Genomic DNA, 22,854 nt, shown 5'->3' on the forward strand with positions numbered 1-22,854 from the left:
ATACATGCACACATATATATCTGATTCCCTGTGCTGTACTGCAGAAACTAACACAACATTGTAAATCCACTATACTCAAAACAAAAACAAAAACAATACCCCAAACTAGAATCCAAAACAGGGTTCCTAATTCCCAGTCCTCCATTATATCACCTCTACTACAGCCACCAGTCACACCATCTCCTCTGAGTGCAACCTGAGTAGATTTTCCCAGACGATTACATTAAGCAATCAAAATGTACACGATATATCCCCTTCCTTGAAGGAGTTTATAATATAACCTATTATTTCTTTAGTGTTAAATATCACTGATTAAAAGCAAGATACTTGTTAACTAAAGTAGGGAAAAAGGAAGAATATTACCAAACATCTCTAAGGCTCCAACTATCTATAACATTCACCTAGTACAATTCCTGAACCAAATTTGGGGGGAGAAAAAATTAGTAGTACCTGGGCACAGCCTTTTACTAATTATTGTGTTAGTTAACATTTACTGAATGCTACATGGGTTCTAGATGACCCTCCACTCCTATCTATGTTCTTGGTTGGATTATTAAGCCCCTCCATGCCTGAGTTCCTCATCTATAATGAAAAAAAAGAAAAGAGGCAATCTCAAGTTGTGGTGTGTATGCATATAGAATGCTCAGATTTTATTCTTTTTCTGTGCTCTATTTTGTATGGTTATTGGAGATACAAAGACACTTCTTAATTCTTATAAACAAAACTTCCAAAACACCAAGGACTTCCATGGTGGTCCAGTGGTTAAGAATCCACCTTCCAATGCAGGGGACTTGGGACTGATCCCCGATTAGGGAACTAGGATCCCAGATGCCACGTGGACTGCATGCCACAACTATAGGCCACGTGCTCCGGAGCCCGCATGCCGCAAAGGAAGAACCAATGCAGCCACAAATAAATGTTTTAAAAATGTAATCCAGTGTACTAAATAAAATGGTGAAGGGGGAGGTACAATCACCTTTGGAGAGAGGTGTTCTCTCCCCATTTCACAGAAAGGAAATTGAGGATAAGGATGAAGATTCACTCCAAACTACACTTTCCTCTATATTATTCTGCTTCTGAAAGAGTGGCAATTAACACCACTCCTCTGATTTTTAAAAGCTTCCTTGGGGCTGTCTAGTTTCCCTTCATGCTCTCCTCTGGATATTATCTTATTCTTAAGGCTTTAATAACTAGGTATTGGTAACTTCCAAATTTTATTCCTAGTCTACGTTTTCCTATCGTTTTCTACCTGTATATCCAACAATCTAGTTGAAATGTTTGGTATGCCAAATTTAACTGAGAATTTTCCCATTTAATTAACTGCTCATTATCTACCCAGTTGGAGTTTTTACCTTCCTCCATCCACTGTTTTTTTTTTTTTTTTAATTTTTTAAGCTCTTAGTTGCAGCAAGTGGGATCATTCTCCCAATCTTACAAATAAGAGGTTAAATGACTTTTTCTCAGTCAGTAAGTAGCAGTGAGGCTTTTAACATGGAGGTGACATGCCTGCTGTGTTCCAGACACTAGGAATGACGCCCCCAACTCATCCACTGCTAACTCCCAGCCCAGGCAGTCACTCCACACCTGACCACTGCAGACTGTTAAGAGCACAACTGGTCTCTAATATCCACACCTACTTGCTTCTAACTGTTCTCCAAACAGCAACTGGAGTGATCTTTTGAAAATAAAGTTCTTTAAAAAGGAGGGGACATATGTATACCTATGCATATATGGTATACATGGCTGATTCATGTTGATATATGGGGGAAACCAACACAGTATTGTAAAGCAATTATCCTCCAATTAGAACTAAATTTTAAAAAAAAGAAAAGAAAGTTCTGATCCCATCCATCTCTCAAAACCTTTCAATAACTTTCAATTCTCTTTGTCTCAGGTGGTTCTTACATTGGCACTTAGCATTCCTGTTTAACCAGTCTTTTTTTTACTTTTTAGTATCCCAGAATGTTTTATTCTCTCTTCTCAGGCCTTTTAAAATGTGGCTCCTTTTAACTCAAATAACTGCCCTATTTCTCCTTTCTCCTTCCCAAGTCAACTAAAACATTACTTCTGTGGAAAAGAGGTTTCTTCTTGTTCCCTGTGCCCAAGAGACTGTGAAAATCATGAAAAGAGGTCCTAAGACTGTTTATGTTCTTTGCTCTCTTCCCAGTTCCTAGAACTGTGCATGGCATATAGCAGGGGCTATGTAAATATATGAAAGAATGGAGAACGTGGGACTTCCCTGGTGGTCCAGGGGCTAAGACTCAGTGCTCCCAAGGCAGGGGGTCCTGGATTTGATCCCTAGAACTGGATCCCAGAGGCTGCAATTAAGAGTTCACATGTTGCAACTAAGAAAAAAAATATCCTAAAGGTCACAACAAAGGGCAAAGATCTCATGTGCAGCAACTAAGACCCGGCACAGCCAAATTAACTAAAAAATAAAAAAAATTTTTTTAACAATAAGGAACACAAGGAAAAGCTAGGATATATCACCTCTCACTAACTGGTGAATAGTCCAAGCTTTAAGACTTAAGATAATGACTGTGTATTTAAGTGAATTGGGTTCTGTTCTATTTGAGGATCAGAAAATAAGAGATACTGACAATAAATTAGTTGGTGTTTTATTGGCTGTTAACACTGAGGTGTAACTCCACACTACTGTTCACTTCTGGGTCCTGACAAAGAATCCTATTTTCTGCTAAGCCTTCCCCGCCTTTTCATTTTTTCATACACAAGGACAAGGGAAAGCTTTTAAGAACATGCGATCTTATAATGCAAATCATTAACAAATACGGAGAACAATGAAAAAGAGATACTTAACCCCTTCTTGATCCCTGGTTGGGGAACTAAGATCTTGCATGCCACATGGTACAGCACGCCCCCCCCCAAAAAAAGCTAAAACACATTATAGACATCAGGATATAGAGAAAGTGTTATTATCTTCAATTTGGGAATCCTGTAAGAAGATATATGTATCCATACAATGCAAACAATGCTCACAACTCCTCTACCTAACATCACCCTCAAAGTCACAGGAGAAAGTCAGTCTCATTCTGTTACAACCAGAATGAGCCCTAAAATGCTTACTGGATTTGGTCCTGAATGACTTTAGGTTGTTTCAAAACTTCAAAAACATCTTCAGAGTAGGGAGATTTCTGATCACAAAGGATATTTCAAAGAATGGGCTACTAGTTCTGAAGGTCATTCCAAAGCAAAGTCTCAAGCATTTTCCCCGTTCTTGGAAAAAGCTTGTATATGACATGCTTTCAAATGCATAAATTCCATTTTAAGAAAAAAAATCAGAGTGCTTTACAGTCAGCCAGTTATCTTCAAAGGCAACAGAGCAGATGTCACAGCTCAGCCCACCGTGCACTGGGGCACTCTTGTGGTTTCTCTCCTCTAGAGCACCTTGTGGCAGAAAAGCTGCATTAGGTCACTGACAAGACTTAGAGCAATAAGTGCTAGGTTGTTTCTGTAACTGAAGCTTGAGCAGTTTTCGAGCTGGTGAAGGATCTAACTGTTGAGTGCTTCTCTTCCCTGCAGAGAAAAGGAGTCAAAAAATACATTTCAATTGAATTCAAATACCACTATTGAAAACTTACTGAGTCAATACTGTGCCAGACCCTGAAGGGTATTCGAAGGACAACTTAAGAGCGCATCTGCCCTCAGGGAGATGGCTCTCTGGTAGGAAGCCAGCTGCAACTACAACCACAATACAACCAGATGGGGACTTCCCCAGTGGTCCAGTGACTAAGATCTGCGCCCCAGTGCGGGGGGCCCGGTTCAATCCCTGGTCAGAGACCAGATCACAAATGCAATTAAGAGTTCACAGCCTGCAACTAAAGATCCCACATGTTGCACTAACACCCGGCACAGCCAAATAAACAAACATTATTTTTTTAAAAAGTACTGTCAGTGTCACTGGTAGATTCTTGAAGAATGAAAAGAGAAAAAAGGCAATGGATAGATATTTCTTGTCCTGGATCTACCCAAACAACACAGTTTATCAGTTTGTGGAGATTTAATTCTCAGTCTACTGTGCTCCTGTCTAAAAATTTCCAATTAACTTTGAGTACCCACAATAGTAATTGTTATTGTGAGGGGGAAATAAAAGTCACCAGATGAAGGCCTTACCCTTGGAAGCCATTGCTTGTATCCACACAATGCAAACAATGCTCACAACTCCTCTACCTAAAATCACCCTCAAAGTCACAGGAGAAAAGCAGTCTCATTCCCTTTACAATCCGAATGACCCCTAAAATGTTTTGAAGGGCAGTGTACATCTGAAGGGCCATTAGATGTAAAACAGTGCAAGCTCTGGTCCCCTTAAGACAGGCTTACCGAGCTGTACTGACACCTCCTGGAGGCACTGGGTACTTTCATCCATAAAGGCGTGCAGCTGCTTCACGGATCCTTGCAGTTCGTCCATCTGCAGACAACAGACAACTGTGAACTGGAAGGGTGCACGGCTTCTGCGTGGCTCCTCAAACACACCAGGCGAGCTCCTGCTCAGGAGCTTTGCTTTGCTGCTCTTTCAACCTGGAATGCTTATGCCAGACATTTTGTTTGCCCTTTCACATCCATAATCACCCCTCTCCACACTGCTCTAACTCCTGAGCAGACTGACCTGCACAGCCTCAAGAGGATCCCAGGTCCTCTGGCTTCTGCGTGGGCTTGACCAAGAGGGAGCCAAGTAGGAGCCGAATGAGCTCAGGGTATTTTTACCTGGGCCTGCTCCTGGAAGGGTCATCTGGAGTTACTAGTGTCTCTCAACTGAAGACCACGGCTCTTTCAGAGCAGCCCACCATACAACTCCCTGCCAGGTACCACAGTGACTGTTTCACCCTCCAGCTGAAGAGTAGGAACAGCTCAGCTGCCTCTTAGCCCCAGATCACTTCACTTCACTTTTGAATTCCTGATACCCACATCTTTATACTCAGCCCCTTTGTAAACAGACTCTCCGTACTCTATATCAAATGCCACCTGCTTCCTGTTCTTATTGGGCTGACCAAAAAGTTCGTTTGGGTTTTTGTAAGCTCTTATGTAATGTGAACAAACTTTTTGGCCAACCTAATACTTGGATTGAGGGACTTCCCTGATGGCCCAGTGGGTAAGACTTTGTACTTCCAATTCATGAGATGCAGGTTCAATCCCTGTTCAGGGAACTAAGACCCCACATACTGTGTGGTGCAACCAAAATAAAACTAACAAACAAATAAAAAAGTCCAACTTGAGACCTCATGCTATAAGTTTAAGAAGGTATTTTGGCAAAAAAAGAAAAATTGGGGTTGACATTCTTCAAAATGTCCTCATGGCTCACTTCCCCATTTCTTTCAAGTCTTTATTAAGGTGGCACCTAAGAAGGGCCTTCAACCCCTCTATATAGCAAACTGAAGCCCTCCCGGCATATTCTTTTCCTCCACCTGACTTAATAGCATTTATCACCATTTACTTGTTTATTTTCTTTCATTGTCTCTCCAACGTTTCCCCAAGGTAGAGTTGAATATACTTATCTAATTACACATGTTCTCCAGCTCTTTTAACAAGGATGGGAAGGTATCAAAGCTGGATAACTCAGCCAAAGAAACATGACCCAACTCACCACCAACTCCATACAATCAAAGAGTTTAGTCTGGTTCTGCAGTATCTTCTGGTAGTCAGGTTTTGTATTAAGGACTTCACTCTGGGAAGACCCAACATACATTCTAGGTTCCACTTCAACTTCAGTATTTTTGGTTTCAGCTGATCCTCTAAAAACAAAGCAAAACAAAAAAGCTTTCAAATAATTTTACAATCATTTTCTATGGGAAAACAGCAAAGATTTACCCAGGGAAAACACTTCCTAAAAGGGTTTACTAACCTGAATCAATATTCTTCCACCCCATGGTGAGCATAGGCTCTCTTACTAACAGGAGATTCTGAGATAATTATCTGGTGTTAATGCTTTTATACCTCTGGACTCCAGGAAATGCTAGTTAGTTGACTCCATCTAACAGTAAGGTCCATTTACAAAAAGGACTACTGGGGTAACGTCTGAAGTTAACATCTATGATCTTTTACCAAAAAGATGTTGGCCCACTTCAATTATCTAAAATAACTCATTATAATGGAGAGTTTATGAAAACTGCTGATGACTCTTTAGTCATAACAAACCCAATGAGGTAGGTAGTAATATTATCCCATTTCCAAATGAGGAACTTCAGATTAAGTGGACTGCCCAAGGTCACAGAACTAAGGATTAGTTAGAATTTGAACAGAGACAGTCTGCTTCCAGAAGCTTTCCTGTTAATATAAACTATGGCCTGTCAAAAGTGTTTATTCTGAAACTGTCATCTTACACATTATCTGTCTTCATACATAGAACATGTAAAGGGTGAAGAAAGTAATAAGTATCAATGCTTGGATTAGGGAAGCTTCTCATACTGTGCTCCTCAAGGTGCCTCTCTACTAGAAGGCCACTTTGGCAATTATTATTTTGGCTAATTTTTTATAGTTGTGTTTCTAGCTAAGCTTCTGTTTGGGGAAAAAAAGCTTAAAATCATTGGTTTGGACAGTAAAATGAAACCAAAATCTAGCACTTTCCCATTTTATTATGCCTTCAAGACCCAAAGATCGTCTCTCTCCTGTAGACCCACTTCCATCACCTCTTTCACCCCGTGTCTCCATGAGGGCCCTGGCTGTGGTTCTCTCCCACAGTCGCAGCTTTTCAAGGGCCATGTGCTCACTGAAGTCCCTTGATACTGTTCCTAGCCCAGCCCCAGGTTGCCAGGTACAGAGCAGAGACATGCCTGTCTCCCCCAGAATGTGGAACAGCAGCCAAGGGCACAGAACAGAGGCAGTTCTGTTCTTTGACTGAAAATAGTGACAACTCTTCCTTCCCAGCCCCCTCACTCTCCATTTTCAGTCACACTGTTCATATATACTCTACAGAGATTTGATGAGTTCTGGATTCATCATTCAATTTGTGCTAAGAGAACTGAAATCAAATCAAAAGTCACAAGGTAAAACCTTCCTATTTCCTGTCACAGATCTAACCTTGATAGGATCTTTTCAGCCTCTTCCTGGTAGCGCAGCAAGAGCTGATCCCAACTTTGACGTTCTAAAGAAAACCTACAGAAGCAGGAAAAAATTCAGTTAACTTTTGATCATCTCATTCTGAATCACTCAGGACAACCATACATTAGGTGTCTACTCTGATTCTAAGATGTGAATTAAAAGGTCATTAAAAAAAAAAGATTAGAAAGCACGACCAAGTCAGAGGATATTAATCAAATCAAACATGAGTCTTTACATCAAATCCACATCCTTAGTCTCTAGACTCCATTCTATGAAACTGGCCATCAATACAGTCCATAAACCACTCCAGTGTCTTTGCTTGAGAAATCCCATGGTCAGAGGAGCCTGGTGGGCTACAGTCCATGGGGTCAAGAAAGAGTCGGACACAACTTAGTGATAAAGAGACAACAGTACATAAATCCCAGTGTGCAGCTTTCCGACACTGACACACTGAAAAGGATGTTTACTATTCATTTCTGGGTTTGGTTATTTCCCCAGACAAATTTAGATTTCCCAACAAAAGTTCACTCATTTTCACTTACTTTGTTATATATTCCTTCATCTCAGCCACTGATGTTTCCAGAGCCAAATCTGATACTCTTCTAGAAGAGACAGGATTATGAGATTAACAGAAATCTTCCAAGAGTGTTTGCTTTTAGTATTGGATGTCTCACATAATTTTAACAGCAATAAAACATGTTCAGAATTTATCTTTCAACGAATATTTAGTCTTGGACTCTAATTCACTTTTGCACTAGGTATTAGCTTTCTCACTGGGCTCTTCATTGTCCGTTTCCCTCATCAATTTGAATTCACACGTGAACAAATTAACCTCTCTTCAAATATTCCTTTTGTATTTTTCATTTCTTAAAAATTCAGTGACTCTCCACTACGTTCAGAAGAAAAGCCAGAACTCCTTAACCTGGCACTTAAGGTTCTCTGTGTTCTGGCTCTGTCCAGCTCATTAACTTTGATTCCTGCTGTTACCCTTTATCTCTTCTATCCAAACAATGCCACTCAGCCTCAAATATCTGCCGGTTTCAATCTCCAAAGTTTTGTTCACACCATTTTTTTTTTTTTTTAAGCCTCTTGCCTTCCCACTAATCAAAACCTTAATAGCTTTTTCATACAACTGTCTTTGCACTTAAGTTGAAGCTTTCAGTTGGATATGTTCTACTTAAACCAATAGCTTGGCTAATAGGGCGATTAATTCTAATGGAAAAGCAGGAGGCATTGAAAATGCCAAAATTTTGCAGATGTACTTGGTATTCTACCTGGCAAAAGCACATCAGCTGTGTCACCTTTTATGTTTTTCTATCAAAGCCTGTGACAAACAGCCTCTATCACCTCTAGCTGCAATACAGCAGCCTGTGGTTTAAATATACTGCATTAAAAGAGAAGCAACGCCGACCTAACATAATCTTCATTTCCTGAATAGCAATGTTAATTCTAAGGATCCATGGAAAGGCAGACCTTTGTGAAGTCGAAAGTGTAAGATCAAGTCATGTAATTTGTTGCAGGATGGGGAGAGGGCTCGGTGTTGCCCCTGCTGAGGGACTACTAGTTTCGGGGAAGGGGGGTGGCGGTGGGCAGCGGTGGTGGCTGTAAACTTTCTCTTAATATTCTTGCTGGCCAACAGCTAAAAACATGACTTTATCTACAACTGGCATGGCTAGCAAAAATATGAATGCTTTTCGTCTCATCTTCACATATTTGGTTCCTCCTCGCCATCCAGGTTTTACAGGTCTCGGTGCAAACGGCAAATCATTAGAGGACTTCCCTGAACACTCGAGCTTAAGTTGCCCACTGCTTCAAGTCACTATCATATTACCTGCCCAATTAGATTATCACTGAAATCATTCAGATTATATCTGAAGTCATTATTTTCTAAGTAATTTGACTGTCTCTCCTACTACAATGAATAAGAAAGATCTTGCTTGATTATTTAGCACTGTGTCTCCAGCTTCCGCATGGTACATAGAAGATGCTGGATAAACGTTTGATAAGTGAATGAAAAACTGTCTAATTAAGCCTTATTTCTCCAAAGAAGCCATACGGATTGCCGATAGGCACATGAAGATCTCAACATCACTATTAGAGAAATGCAAGCAAAACTATGAGGGGCTTCCCTGATGTCTCAGTGGTAAAGAATCCACCTGCCAATGCAGGAGACACAGGTTCAATCCCTGATCCAGGAATATCCCACATGCCTCAGAGCAATTAACCCATGCGCCACAACTACTGAGCCTATGCTACAGAGCCTGAGAGCCGAAACTACCGAGCCCACATACTGCAACTTCTGAAGCCTGTGCACCCAGAGCCTGTGCTCTGCAACAAGAGTGGTCACCACAATGAGAAGTCCATGTACCGTGACTAGAGAGTAGCCCCTGCTCAATGCAACTAGAGAAAAAAATCGCGCAGCAACAAAGACCCAGCACAGCCAAACATTAAATAAATAAGCAAATAAAATTATATATAAAAACTACAATGAGGTATAACCTTATATCCATCAGAAATGGCCATCATGAAAAAGTCTACAAATAATAAATGCTAAGGGTAAATTGGTGCAATCACTATGGAAAACAGTATGAAAGTTCCTTAAAAAAGTAAAAATAGTTACCATATGACCGAGCAACCTAACTACTTGGCATATATTCGGAAAAGACAAAAACTAATTCCAAAAGATGATGCTGTGAAAGTGCTCACTCAATATGTCAGCAAATTTGGAACACTCAGCAGTGGCCACAGGACTGAAAAAGGTCAGTTTTCATTCCAATCCAAAGAAAGGCAATGCCAAAGAATGCTCAAATTAACGCACAACTGCACTCCTCCCACATGCTAGTAAATGCTCAAAATTCTCCAAGCCAGGCTTCAACAATACGTGAACTATGAACTTCCAGATGTTCAAGCTGGTTTTCGAAAAGGCAGAGGAACCAGAGATCAAATTGCCAACATCCGCTGGATTATCAAAAAAGCAAGAGAGCTTCAGAAAAACATCTACTTCTGATTTACTGACTATGCCAAAGCCTTTGACTGTGTGGGTCACAATAAACTGGAAAATTCTGAAAGAGATGGAATACCAGACCACCTGACCTGCCTCTTGAGAAACCTGTATGAAAGTCAGGAAGCAACAGTTAGAACTGGACATGGAACAACAGACTGGTTCCAAATAGGAAAAGGAGTACGTCAAGGCTGTATATTGTCACCCTGCTTATTTAACTTCTATGCAGAGTACATCATGAGAAACGCTGGGCTAGAGGAAGCACAAGCTGGGATCAAGACTGCTGGGAGAAATATCAATAACCTCAGATATTCAGATGACACCACCCTTATGGCAGAAAGCGAAGAGGAACTCAAAAGCCTCTTGATGAAAGTGAAAGAGGAGAGTGAAAAAGTTGGCTTAAAGCTCAACATTCAGAAAACGAAGATCATGGCATCTGATCCCATCACTTCATGGGAAATCGATGGGGAAACAGTGAAAACACTGGCTGACTTTATTTTGGGGGCTCCAAAATCACTGCAGATGGTGACTGCAGCCATGAAATTAAAAGACACTTACTCCTTGGAAGGAAAGTTATGACTAACCTAGACAGCATATTAAAAAGCAGAGACATTACTTTGTCAACAAAGGTCTGTCTGGTCAAGGCTATGGTTTTTCCAGTAGTCACATATGGATGTGAGAGTTGGACTATAAAGAAAGCTGAGCCCCGAAGAATTGATGCTTTTGAACTGTGGTGTTTGAGCAGACTCTTGAGAGTCCCTTGGATCCAACCAGTCTCAAGATCCAACCAGTCCATCCTAAAGGAGATCAGTCCTGGGTGTTCATTGGAAGGACTGATGTTAAAGCTGAAAATCCAATACTTGGCCACATGATGTGAAGAGCTGACTCATTTGAAAAGACTCTGATGCTGGGAAAGATTGAGGGCAGGAGGAGAAGGGGATGACAGAGGATGAGACGGATGGATGGCATCACTGACTCAATGGACATGGGTTTGGGTAGACTCTGGCAGTTGATGATGGATAGGGAGGCCTGGTGTGCTGCGGTTCATGGGGTCACAAAGAGTCAGACATGACTGAGGGACTGAACTGAATTAAAAAAGATACATGTACCCCAACGTTCATAGCAGCACTATTTACAATAGCCAAGACATAGAAGCAACCTAAATGTCTATCAACAGATGAATAGATAAAGATGTGATGTATGTGTGTACACACATACACACACAGGAATATTACTCAGCCATAAAAAAGAATGAAATAAATGCCATTTGCAGCAACATGGATGGACCTAGAAATTATACTAACAGATTAAGTCAGACAAAGAAAGACAAATTCCATACATCACTTATTTGTGGGATCTAAAATATGATACAAATGAACTGAAGTATACACAAACACACACACATATACACACACATATAACTGAATCACTTTGATGTACACTAGAAATTAACACAACACTGTAAATTAACTATACTTCAATGTAAAAAATTAAAAAATAAAAAGTCCTTATTCAACTATAATTTTGGAGAGAAAGGGAACTGCTCTTACCCTTCTGAATCTTCAAAACATTTTTGTAGTGTTCCATTACTTTCCAATCTGTCTGCAAAATGTTTCAACTCTTCAGAAAGGGAAGATGCTACAGAGAATAAAATTATATGTTATAAAATAAAGAGAATACTTTTCACAGTGAGCTGCTGACAAAGATGTAATATACGTATGGTAGTCTCAGCTCTAGGGTCACCTGTTACATTCTGGCCCTCTCACCCATTCAAAAAAGTGACAGAAATATGCGGGAAGATTTTACCTTTTTTATTTGGGTAGGTACAGATAAAATGGAAGACAACTCCTCTTTATAACATTTATAATAGTGTTTTTCACACAACTGATGAAGAAGCAGTTTAAAAGATGTGTTAGAAAAAAGTATCTGCATTGACAATTCACTCTTTCAAGAGATCTGATCTGCTGGCACTAGGTGAAAAAACTTATTACAGAAGTCAGAAATGCTAGCAGCAAATAAAAAAATGATGGGCATAAGGTAAAAACAGGTCTCTGCTTAGACTTAAAAAGAGTTCACAATTAAATTCAGGTGAGGAATGCAGACGGGAAAAGATATGTTAAATAGCTATCAAAATAAACCTGGACATGTCTACCCTAATTACAGGAATAGTGCAATTCTAAGATAAACAGCTTTAACTGGCAAGTAAGTCTGACTTCATGTATTTTCTAGGTCTTTTACTTCTGACCTGGATGATTGCATAATTACACTGTAAGGAGACTAGCTGCTTCCTAGAAAGCTGAAAATTGACTCCCAGGGAAGAATATTTGCAACTTATGTCACAGACAAAAGCTAATTTCCTTAACACATAAAGAGTGCCTGCAAAACCAATATAAAAGAGGCAATATCTCAATTTTAAGAAATGAACAAAGGATATGGAGAGACAATACACAGAAAATGAAGTACAAATGGCTCTCCTCTAAAAATACGAAAAAATATTATCCTTTTCAAAAGAAAAAGAAACACAGATTAAAACCCCAAAAAGACCTTTAAATAATACCTACTAAATAATAAAAAAATCTAAACTTTTACAGTACACTTATACTAGTTAATTCTAATATATCTTATTTTTACTTGAATATGTGCTAAGAGGCTTGTATAAAAAGGTATTCATTATCCATTCACTGTAATGACAGAAGACTGAAAACAAACCTAAAAGCCCATCAATAAAGAACCATTTAAATGAAATATGGTACATTTATAAAATAGAGCATCATGTAGCTGCTAAAATATCAAGACAGCTCTATCAGAGTGATAAAGAACTATCTGCAAGATAAATTAAGGTTTAAAAAAACAACAAGATTAAGAACAGTGTGTAGAGAGGATTATTCATTTGATTTTAATGGATAAATGTTTAGAAATGCAATAAATTTGCAAAGATACCCAAGAAGCTGGTGGCTGTGGTTGCCTCTGGGAGGAGAGGAGCTGAGACTGGGGGTCATGGGGCAAGAGGCTTACTTTTAGACCTTCTAAACTTCGTAAGCACATATTCTTATCTTTTTTAATGCAGTTCCCCCCCCGAAAATGGAGGAGGCCTGGTTGTGTAAGGTAGCAGCTCCCGTAAGTAGTGACCCCGAAAGGTTTCAACCAACCCTAACAGAAGGTACAGACCAAGGTCAAAGCTCGAGTGTCTGGTCTTAGCAACTTACCTTTGGCTCTGAAACTTTCAAGACTGAAGCCCTCAGTTCCCCTTAGGAAAGGTTCAAGTTTCTGAACAGAGAACTAAATAAAGAAAAGCATTTTCAGTACAACAACCAAGATTTGCCAGGCCAATCCTGAATTCATATAATCTTAGGACATTTAACAAATGTAAGGAAGCACAATTTAATTCTACACCTAAGATTTTTCATATAAACAAAACAAGAAAATAAAAAGGTAAGGAAAAAATTCTTTGTTGCCTAGACTATGTGATGTGATTTTTGATTCAGGGGGAAAAATGGTCATTTAATTCACACAAATGACTTATCTACACTGATGCAATCAGCAGTTAGTCATATAATTCCAATTTAGAGAGCAGCCAGATCTCAAATGTCTGCTTAAACTTAGATATGACCTCCACCCACCTTAAAGTCCCATCATTTGCTGCTAATGAGCAAAATATACTAGACAGGGGAACTCCCTTAATTGCTCAGTTAGCCACAGCAACACCAATGGGACTGGTAGAGCCTGATGCAGAGACAAAACTTCTGGGATTAAATCTGGCTTTTAAATTAATCTCACTAGAGAGAAACACCTTTTACTCTTTACTGATAAATCACACAGTACTGACGTATCTTTGGGGATGTCACAATAACAGTTTTAAAAAAAAAGGAAAGAAAAAGAAAACACTCCCAATCCTGAGACTTGACTCTCACCTGGAAACTGGAAAGGAGGAGAGAGCTCAGCCGTTTGCTTTCTGTTACGTCGACACTGATGGATCTGCAGAGCTCTAACATAAAACATTACCACATTCAAAGAGCTGGACATTTATACAGTTAGCAAAGTAAAAAACAAAAACACCCTGAAATTCCCTCCCTCTTGATGCAGCCCAACTTAAGGTAAGAAAACCCAAGAAGTCTTCTCTAATCTGTCTTCTTACATCTAATTTGTTCAAGATCACCAGAGAATGAAATTTACCTATCTGTGCATCCTAAGTTTAAAAAGTTAAAAGAACCTTTTATGTATTACCTTAAAATCTTGTCTTGCTAAACAAAACAGATTTAAAAAAATAATTTAACTTCTCTTTGTGTTTTATATTCACCATTTGAAGAAAGGAGATGGGAATATTTCAGAATTTTTGTGATAGCCATTGTAGTGTGCTTTAAATGCAGTGTCTTAAGAACCTTCTTATAAACTATGAGTTCCACTTTACAGACGGGGAAACTGAAGCTCAGAGGGGAGATACTTGTTTGAAGCCAGAGACAATAACATTAATAGTAAATTTGTTGAACACAGACTATCTAACAGGAATTTTATTAAATTCTAACCTTCACCCTCACTTGAGGCAAGTGACTTATCAGCCTAACCATTTAACAAAGGTTAGGTGCTGGGCAACTTGCCCAAGGTCACACAGTGCATCAGCCTGAACTAAACAGGCATTCTACATAATTATGCCACTGAATCCTCAAACAGCTATCAATAAAAGATGTAGATACTGTTTTTCCCAATTATGTCCATTTAAAAACATCAATTCTTATACAGCAAAGGAAATTTGCTTTGAGAATTAGGAGAGATACATGTCTTTTAGCCCTTCAGCCTCAGCTGGCTGTTTTTAAGTTCTTTTGCGTCCTCTCTTGATTACTTCTTCCCACTTTTAGTCATGAAAAATAAGATACCTTCTGCCTATAACCAAAGAAATCTGGAAAGTGGCCGGGAATAACCAGAAAATAACAAATCCTATACGTCAGTAATTTTTTATTACACAGAATTTTAGGTCCACATGCTCTGGAACACAGATGAACGTAATAAGGGTAACCTTAGGAAACGGAAATTTCTCGGCACATCTATGGAGGAAGTATACAAGCATAACCATGGCAGCAATTTTCTGATATGCTACATGGCTGTTCTTAGGTAGATTTCCTTCTAAACATCAGACCTTCAGGAAGTGAAGTAATATCTTTAATCATGATAACTTTACACGAGCTATATATATTTATTATGTGCCAAGTACTGTGTTATGTATCAACTCATTTAATTCTCAGTCTTGTAAAATAGGTATTATTTCACCCCATTTACTGATGAGGACCGTAAAGCAAAGGAGATTAAGCTGTTCAAGGTCACAAAGCTAGTTAAGTTCTTCCTGAAATGTGCTACTTTCCACATTAAATCTTGTCCTTTGATGCTTCCTGAGATGCTATTATAAATTCACACAAAATCACATTCAAATACACCATGTCTCAAAACTAGGTTTTTACCCTATTTTTATGGGTTCTTCCCTCTGAGATATTTTCAGTTATAAAACCTAAAATCAGGTAGCAACCCATCCACCTTCTATTCTACTTTAGGATACGAGGAAGAAAGCCAGAGGAAATCTTTACTTCTAGCCAATGTGAATGCTGAACATTCACTGAGCAAAGGTGAATGCTGAACAACTGTAAATCAGATTTTCTGTCCATGGTATAGATTACAATGGGTAGCTAATAACATGATATAAACAGCATTGATACTGAATACTTACTAGGTGTTTGACATCAGTACTTATAATCTGAGAATACTCCTATAGATGAGGAAACTGAAGCTCAGAGAGGTGAAGTCATCTGTTCAGTCACATAGCTAGTAAGTAGCCAAGTCAAGCCTAACTTCCTGCCATGCCTCACTGCCTCTTATCTGAGCTGGAGCTCCAGTCTTATGTACAAAGCACCCCACCTGTGATGCCCTGATGAAAGGGAGGCAGTGACTTCCGCCGGTTCGTTTCCTTCATACTTGCTCGCCGCCAGGACTGCCTCCTGGCTTGATGACAAGCAGACTGCTCTGGGGACAAATGAAGGGACCTGGATTCAAGTCCTTCCTGGTGGCTGAGATCACCACTTTCCCCTTTTGGGGGGCTACGGCCAAGGTGAATTCGTTCCTTTGAAACACGTTCAGTCATCTTCAGGGAGGCAGACGATTTATTACACACTTCCACAGGGTTGGGATCTGATTCCAGTTGACGATCGTGAGTCTTAGATGCCACTGGTTCCTCTTCTAGCACTTGTCATAAAAAAGTCAAAATACAGAATCAAACCCATCACAACTAAGAATCTGTGCAAAAAAAGTGGCAAAAGGAAACATTTGCCCCAGGTCATGGAAACATCCAGGAAGCATCTCTGCAAATACACAAATAAGTGATTTCAAATCCACCAAGAGCCAGGGAGGTATTTAGGTAAAGCTCATGAACCTAAACCCAAGGCAAGAAGGTACTGAACTTCACGAATACTCACCTTTTACTATCTCCGGTCTAGAAGTCATCCTGAGGTGAGAACCCTGAAACAGGAAAATGAAGTAATCTGTTCTCCACATTTCAGTCCCAGTCTTGCTGGGGCTTTACTCCCCCAGAATCAGCCTTGCCTTTCTCATCTCTTTGAACCGCCCCTTTTAGCCCCATGAAATTCTACCTGCCTGACAAGGCCCAGCCCAACCTCACCTCCACACCTCTTCCACAGAACATCAGCAGGGCTCATCACTTCCTGTTCTGAATTTCTACAGAATTTATCACTAGAAATAATCTTATCTTCCTTAACATATATCCCTCTTAGTTCCCAATTATTTTGTGTTTAATAAGGGCTTAATTGCATAACTCAATCAATGGCATTATGATCTACAAGGTCTTCAAAACATGAACAATCACTTTACCCTTTACTTATTAATTCTGCAGATTCAAAGGCCTGTCCATTCTACTTCCAACAATCTCTAAAACTCTTCCAACTTCCAGCTATCTATTTAGTTCAGATCTCATAGTTTCTATCCCTCTCCCCCACTTCCCCCAAGAATCGAACAGCCACTCCACGAGTTTTTCCTACATGCAGCATTGTTCCTCTCCAATCCATTCTTTCTTTATTTTTTTGAGCAGCTTGTGGGATTTTTAGTTTCCCAGCCAGGGACTGAACTCCGGCCCTTGCAGTGAAAGCTCGGAGTCCTAACTACTGGACTGCTGGGTAATTCCCTCCAATCCATTCTTTAGACAGCAGCAGATTCCTCCAGTGTACTGAACACCTTCCAGAAGCTAGTCCTAACTAGTACCTACTCCTGCTTTCTCCTGCTACTCCCATTCCATGCACCACTTTTTTTTTTTAAGTTTCTGTTTCTTTTTTAATTGTGCTGAAATATACACAACATAAAATTTACCATCTTAATCATTTTTAAGTGTACAGTTCAGTGACATTAAGTACATCCACATTGCTGGCTACCATCACCACCATCCATCCAGAAAACTCTTTTCATTTTCCACACACCACTTCTGAATCTTTGTACACATTGCCTTATATAACTTATTCTTCCTTCCCAATCGAGCTCAAGTGTGAAGCTTTCATGCCACATCTCTTTGGCAGAGTTGGCAGCTCCACCCCTGGGCCTCCCTGGCACTGGTTGTAAAGTCTGTTTACACGTCTCCCGGGGCCAGACTGTATTTCTAGTACCTGTCACAGACAAGTAACTGACTGGAAAAGGGCAGGAACATGACCAAGCCTCCCCCTCCACCACCAATAAAAATCCATACGGGGTGGGGGGAGTGCTTAGTAAAGAAAAATAAATGTATGTGAAGGGACAACGTGGAAAAGATAAGAGAATAACGAAGGGTAGTAGGATCAAGGATCTAAATCGTCACAGTTAACGACTGTATCATTCAGATGAAAGGCCGGTTACTTAACAGCAACCACTGACACCTTTTAAGCGCGTATTACATGCCAGGACTTCAGTGTGTATGTAAAAACTGTATGTGCGTTATTGCGCCATTTAATCGTTGCCACAGCTCTGGAAGTACCATCAACAGTTTCACGCTGCAGTCAGTTGAACTGAAATTCAGAGGGGCAAAAAAAAACAAACAAAAAAAACTTGTTAGGCAGCCAGCCTGGAGAAGAGGCGAAATTCGAACCCTGGCCTGTGTGACCCACCCCACCCCGCTTTCAACCTTCCACCAACAGTGACGTCTAGACCACGGGCTCTGCAAACAGCTCCCGAGCGAGAGGCGCCGCTGGCCCCGGGGTCTCTTACCCGGTTTCGGGCGTGACGACGGGCAGGCAGGGTGTGGGCTGAGCCGAGTTGTCCGACCCCAAAGAGGCTGGTGCGGGGGTGAGGGAGGCCTCGTCCGTGAACAGGCCTGCGACTTTTTCACCTCAGAGAGACGCCTGTCCAGCCCAGAGCCTCCGTCTCCGAAACACAAGGCCGCAGGTCACTCTCTCCACCACTCCGGGTTACCCCGGACGCGCTGCACCAAGGACGCTGCTCCTTCCACCTCTGGGACCGCTTCACTAGCTTCCGGCGGCGCCAGAGCCGCCCCTTAGAAAACTCCCGCCGCCTAATGACGCATGCGCGGCTGGCGGACTCCCGGGCTCGCGCAAGCGCACAACGCCGCTTCCTCGAGGCGCATGCGCAAACCGATGTTGGCGACTTCTGGCCCCGCCCGGTTTGTCCAAGTTCTTCCCCGCCCAATATTGGCCAAGTTACCACCTTCCCAATGACGGCACGCCCAAGGAGCCCCTGACTAGGTACCGTTACATCGTCGTGTTCTTCGCGCCTGACATGCCCAGACAGGGAGCAGAGGCCCAGAAAGGTACTTACCAAAGGAATTCATTAGCGAGTGGGCAGTGATGCCCTGTCCGGTCGCTAGGCCACAATCCCTCTCTCCATTTGTCTTAACTCTAAAATTGTGGACTCTCCCGGGGAAACTGGGATAACTTTTTCCAGTTCTCCTGTAGCATATTTCCTCTTTTTGTGGCCCCTTCAACACCTGCGAAAGTTCAGGATCTTTCCTTTTACAACCTCATTGCAGACCTCCCCCTCCCCAAATTGCTTGCCACTCTTCTCATCACCCCCATTGCTTCTGCTCCTTTGCTTGGCCTGAGAAGGCCTTCCCTGATTATTCTTGGCAGAATTCTCCAATTTTAAGCCTCAGTTGAGGATCCAGTGCAAGCCTTCTCTGAGGCCCCAGGCTGGAAAGCAGATGCCCTTTCTGTGCTCCCGGGAGCCTAGCCTGTGCCTGGCACACTGTCCATTGCTGGCTTGGGGCTCCCGTATAGCACGCTGCTGCTTCAGCACCCAGCATGATGCCATCAGAGTGTCACCTTGCATGTGCAGGCCTTCTGCATCTGAAATCTCGGCAAGTGTTGAATCACAAGCAGTCCACAAAAACTGGTTAATGAGCCACAGCTGGAATGTGACTGTGGTCATCGTTCCATAGCAGCTGTGGTCCCTGGAAAAGTTTTCTGGTGGTAGGCAGAAATCTGCCTTCCTGAAATTTCCACCGTGTGGTTCTAGCATGTTGACTCCCAACAGATGTCTGAAACAGAAAGTTGCTCTTTGTTCCCTGAGTATCACTTTCTGGAGCCTAGTTCCTTCTCTTCCCACCCCACTCCTTCAACTTCTTGCACGGCGGGCAAGTATGTTGCCTCGTGGAATCCAGAACCAGTACATCCTCTAGGTCCTTCCCCTGCTTTCAGTTCTTCCATGACTCTCTACTGTCCACAGGATGTGGACATTCCTTCCCTCATAAGGCACTGTGTGATCTCACCCAGCCTCTTTCATCGTTCCCCACACCACTGATCTCTTTCAGTTCCCTGATCCTGCTCTCCTTTCTTTCTACTAAGCTTTCTACATGCTGTTCCCTCTTCCTGAAACATATTGTCTCCATCTCCTGCCTGCAACACATCACCACTTCCTTCATCTGTCAACATCTCAACCTTAGGAATCATTGCAGCCTTTCCTGATCCCTCCAGCTCCCTGACCACCCCTTGGCCATTGACATTTGCTTTCCTCTTTTTCAGGTTCATATATTGTTATCCTCAATACCCAGCACAGGCCTGGCTGTTGTTAGACCCTCAAAAAAGAAATCTGGAATTCCTTGGTGATCTAGTGGTTAGGACTCATTGCTCTCACTGCTGAGAGCCGATATTCAATCCCTGGTCTGAGAACTAACATTCCACAAAAAAAATAAATAATTTTCATGTGGTTGCTGGCTTCCAAGATAGCCCCCAATGACCTCCACTTTCTGCTGTTCATGCCCTTGTATAGTTCTCTTCCAAAAGGAATACAGCTAATCTGTATAACTAGTGAGATACTGCAGAAATGATAGTGCATGATTTTTAAGGCTTAAGTCATAAAAGACACTGTGACCTCTCCTGCTTTCCTATAGATCACTTGCTCTAAGGCAAGCCAGCTGCCATGTTGTGAGGATACTCAAACAGCCCTAGGCGAGGTCCACAGGGGGAGGAACTGAGGCCGCCTGCCCACCCTCACTTACCAGGCATGAGTAACCCAGCTTGGGAATGGATCTTCCAAGCCCCAATCATGCCTTCACATGATTGCTGCCTGATTTGACACTTTACTGCACCCTCAGGAGACCCTGAGTCAGAACAACTTAGCTCTTGAATCCCTGACCCATGTCATCTGTGATATAATAAATGTTTGGGGATAATTAATTATACTGTAATAGATAATTAACCCGTCCTTTTTTTGTGATAAATATTTGAAGTCTTCTGTAGAAAGTTTAATTCCATTTTTGATGACTCTGCATTTGTTCCTCTGTGCTGTGGCCTTACCACCCTTCATGGGAGACTCTGAGGTGTCAGCAGTCAGTAGCTGGGAGCCCCTGGTGGCTCCTCCCAAGTGACCCCAGACCAGCCAGCTGGCTGTGGCATTCCCAGGACTCCCTCCTTCCCAGGCAACTGGGTGTGGGGTTGAGTCAAGTTCCAAATCTGCTGGGGACCGCACCCACCTCACATGAGAAATCAGAGAAGCCAAGTCCATGGAAACTGTTCATATGACATACTTTATTTCCAATCTACAACCATTAAAAACCCTTTGTAAGTTTACACTGTACAGTTATTCTCATGTCTGAAATAAGACACGGGAGGGAAGGAGAGCTGGCGGACTGGACCACGGTTGTCTAGCACCCAATACCTCCTGGGAAGGAGCCTTCTGAAGAAAGGAGTAGGGAGGAGAAAGAGCGGACAGGAGAGGCCGAGAGTTTGGCCCAAGGATGCCCCTGGTCCCTTCCTTCCCAAAGGCCTTTCCCTGGGGGACCCCTTGGGCCCACTTCAGGGTCCACACCAGGAAACCAGGATGGTCAGGAAGGGGGTTTCACAGTATTGGCGGGGGGTTTGGGATGGGGGGGCCAGGTTGAGGGACAGCTTTTGGCTCTCTCCCCTCAGCCCCTAGGGGCAGGAGCAGCTTTTTGGCACTGTCTATAAGGTCTCCCTGAAGGTGGGAGGAGGAGGAGGAGCTGGCTGGGGATTTAGGAGTCTTTCTTTGAGAACCTAAGTTTCTTTCCATTTGAAAAGAAGCCATAAGCCTATGGTGAGATTCCCAAGGGATAAAGGGTCAGGGTCTTTTGTCTCCTGCCCCCCCCCGCCACAGGATGCCAACCCCCTGCCTGGCTGGCACAACCCTATACAACCTTTAATAAAACCCAGACAAGTAGGAGAGGTGGGTAGAACTGGAACCAAGCCAGGGGTAGGGAAAGGAAAAATGCCTGCCTTTCCCCAGCCCCCCAGTTTCTGGGAAGAGGAGAACACAGTTGTGTTTTGGTTTGGGTAGGGATGGCCAGGGTTCCCACCTCAGAAATCCAGATGAGCTTGATGTTTCCCACTTGTTCCTGGGCAGGACCAGCCTCGGTCCTTCACCAGGCCACACTATTTGCTGGTTTAGATCGGCAGGTAGTAAACGCCTATGTATATAAGAATCATTTAGAGGGCTTGTTAAACCCCCAGATTGCTGCCCTCCCCCCACCCCTGCCAAAGTTCTAGTTTTGTAGTTCTTGAGTGGGGCCAATACTTTGCATTTCTGTCAAGTTCCCAGGTGATGCTCTGGCTTCTTTGAGAACCTCCAGGCATCTCATCCTCAGCAACTTGGTGCCCTAAGAAGACAGTGCCAGGGAGCTGGGCTGCAGCTGCCAAGGCCCTGCCTTAGAGGCACCAAATTGGGAAGCTGCCGGGAATAGACTTGTGAGCCCCCTGTGCAGAGAAGTAAACTAAGGCACAGAGATCAGTGGCGGAGCTGAGAGAGGAGCCAGGATACCAGGGCTCAGTGGAGAGAGGATGGTGATGCAGGACCCCAAAACATGAGGGGTGCTCTGGGGTCCCTAAGGATCATCATCGTAAAATCATACAACCAACCAAACACAGGGAAGTTAGAACAACTGCCCAGACCTGGGCCAGGTCTCCAAAATCCTGGCTGAAATTCCTTTTCACAGGAGCAGTTCGAGTGGTATAGAGCGGAGAAAGACAAGATGACTTTGGCCCTTAAAGGATGCTTAGGGGAAACCAGAGCTCCTTTCCTTACTGCCTGGGGTTCAGGGAGCTGGTGAAGGGCAGGAAGGGAGGGGAGCAAGGCTGATAGGGTAGACAAAGGAGGGTCCAAGGAGGGCGTGGGGAAGGGTGGGGTGGGGCAGCCCTAGACAGGGGTCACCTTGTCACCAGTTCCCTTTGGTTCTTGGCTCTGTGGACTTTGCAAACTGCAACTACTACGGAAGGGATAAGGGGTAATGCCAGGGTGGGCTACAGGTTCTGCCAGGGCAAGCTATTCAGAGGCAGAGAGATCCAGGAGAGGGTAGAGAGGATGGTGGGATGTCAAAT

At 42.5% G+C, this 22,854-nt stretch overlaps 1 protein-coding gene across 6 annotated transcripts; it reads right to left on the reverse strand.

The window, feature by feature from the left end:
• Window positions 1-2,606: 2,606 nt before the first annotated feature.
• DSN1 (DSN1 component of MIS12 kinetochore complex) lies at window positions 2,607-18,608 on the reverse strand. 6 transcript variants are annotated; one of them, XM_055544974.1, is made up of 12 exons: window positions 18,278-18,608; window positions 17,950-18,078; window positions 16,510-16,552; window positions 15,956-16,273; window positions 13,966-14,039; window positions 13,261-13,333; window positions 11,605-11,692; window positions 7,596-7,655; window positions 7,033-7,107; window positions 5,600-5,747; window positions 4,339-4,426; window positions 2,607-3,534 (listed from the first exon to the last, which is right to left on the reverse strand). In XM_055544974.1, exons 3-12 carry the CDS (start codon window positions 16,535-16,537, stop codon window positions 3,431-3,433), a joined length of 1,056 nt encoding a protein of 351 aa, XP_055400949.1. In that variant the 5' UTR covers window positions 16,538-16,552; window positions 17,950-18,078; window positions 18,278-18,608; the 3' UTR covers window positions 2,607-3,430. The 6 variants fall into 6 exon arrangements, with proteins under 6 accessions (XP_055400949.1, XP_055400947.1, XP_055400952.1 ...); XM_055544972.1 differs by having other exon boundaries at window positions 15,956-16,279; window positions 18,278-18,607; XM_055544977.1 differs by having other exon boundaries at window positions 15,956-16,330; window positions 18,278-18,605.
• Between the last annotated feature and the right edge of the window lie 4,246 nt (window positions 18,609-22,854).

The sequence above is a fragment of the Bubalus kerabau genome, chromosome 13 (assembly GCF_029407905.1).
Source record: "Bubalus kerabau isolate K-KA32 ecotype Philippines breed swamp buffalo chromosome 13, PCC_UOA_SB_1v2, whole genome shotgun sequence".
Classification (NCBI taxonomy): Eukaryota; Metazoa; Chordata; class Mammalia; order Artiodactyla; family Bovidae; genus Bubalus; species Bubalus kerabau.

Coding starts and splice junctions, on each gene's coding strand:
- DSN1 (XM_055544973.1), bottom strand. CDS start 16,537: ATGACTTCTAGACCGGAGATAGTAAAAG. Junction 13,334..13,965: donor TCCTCCTTTCCAGTTTCCAG/GTGAGAGTCAAG, acceptor TTCTTTATTTAG/TTCTCTGTTCAGAAACTTGA. Junction 7,108..7,595: donor ATGAAGGAATATATAACAAA/GTAAGTGAAAAT, acceptor CTGCTTCTGTAG/GTTTTCTTTAGAACGTCAAA.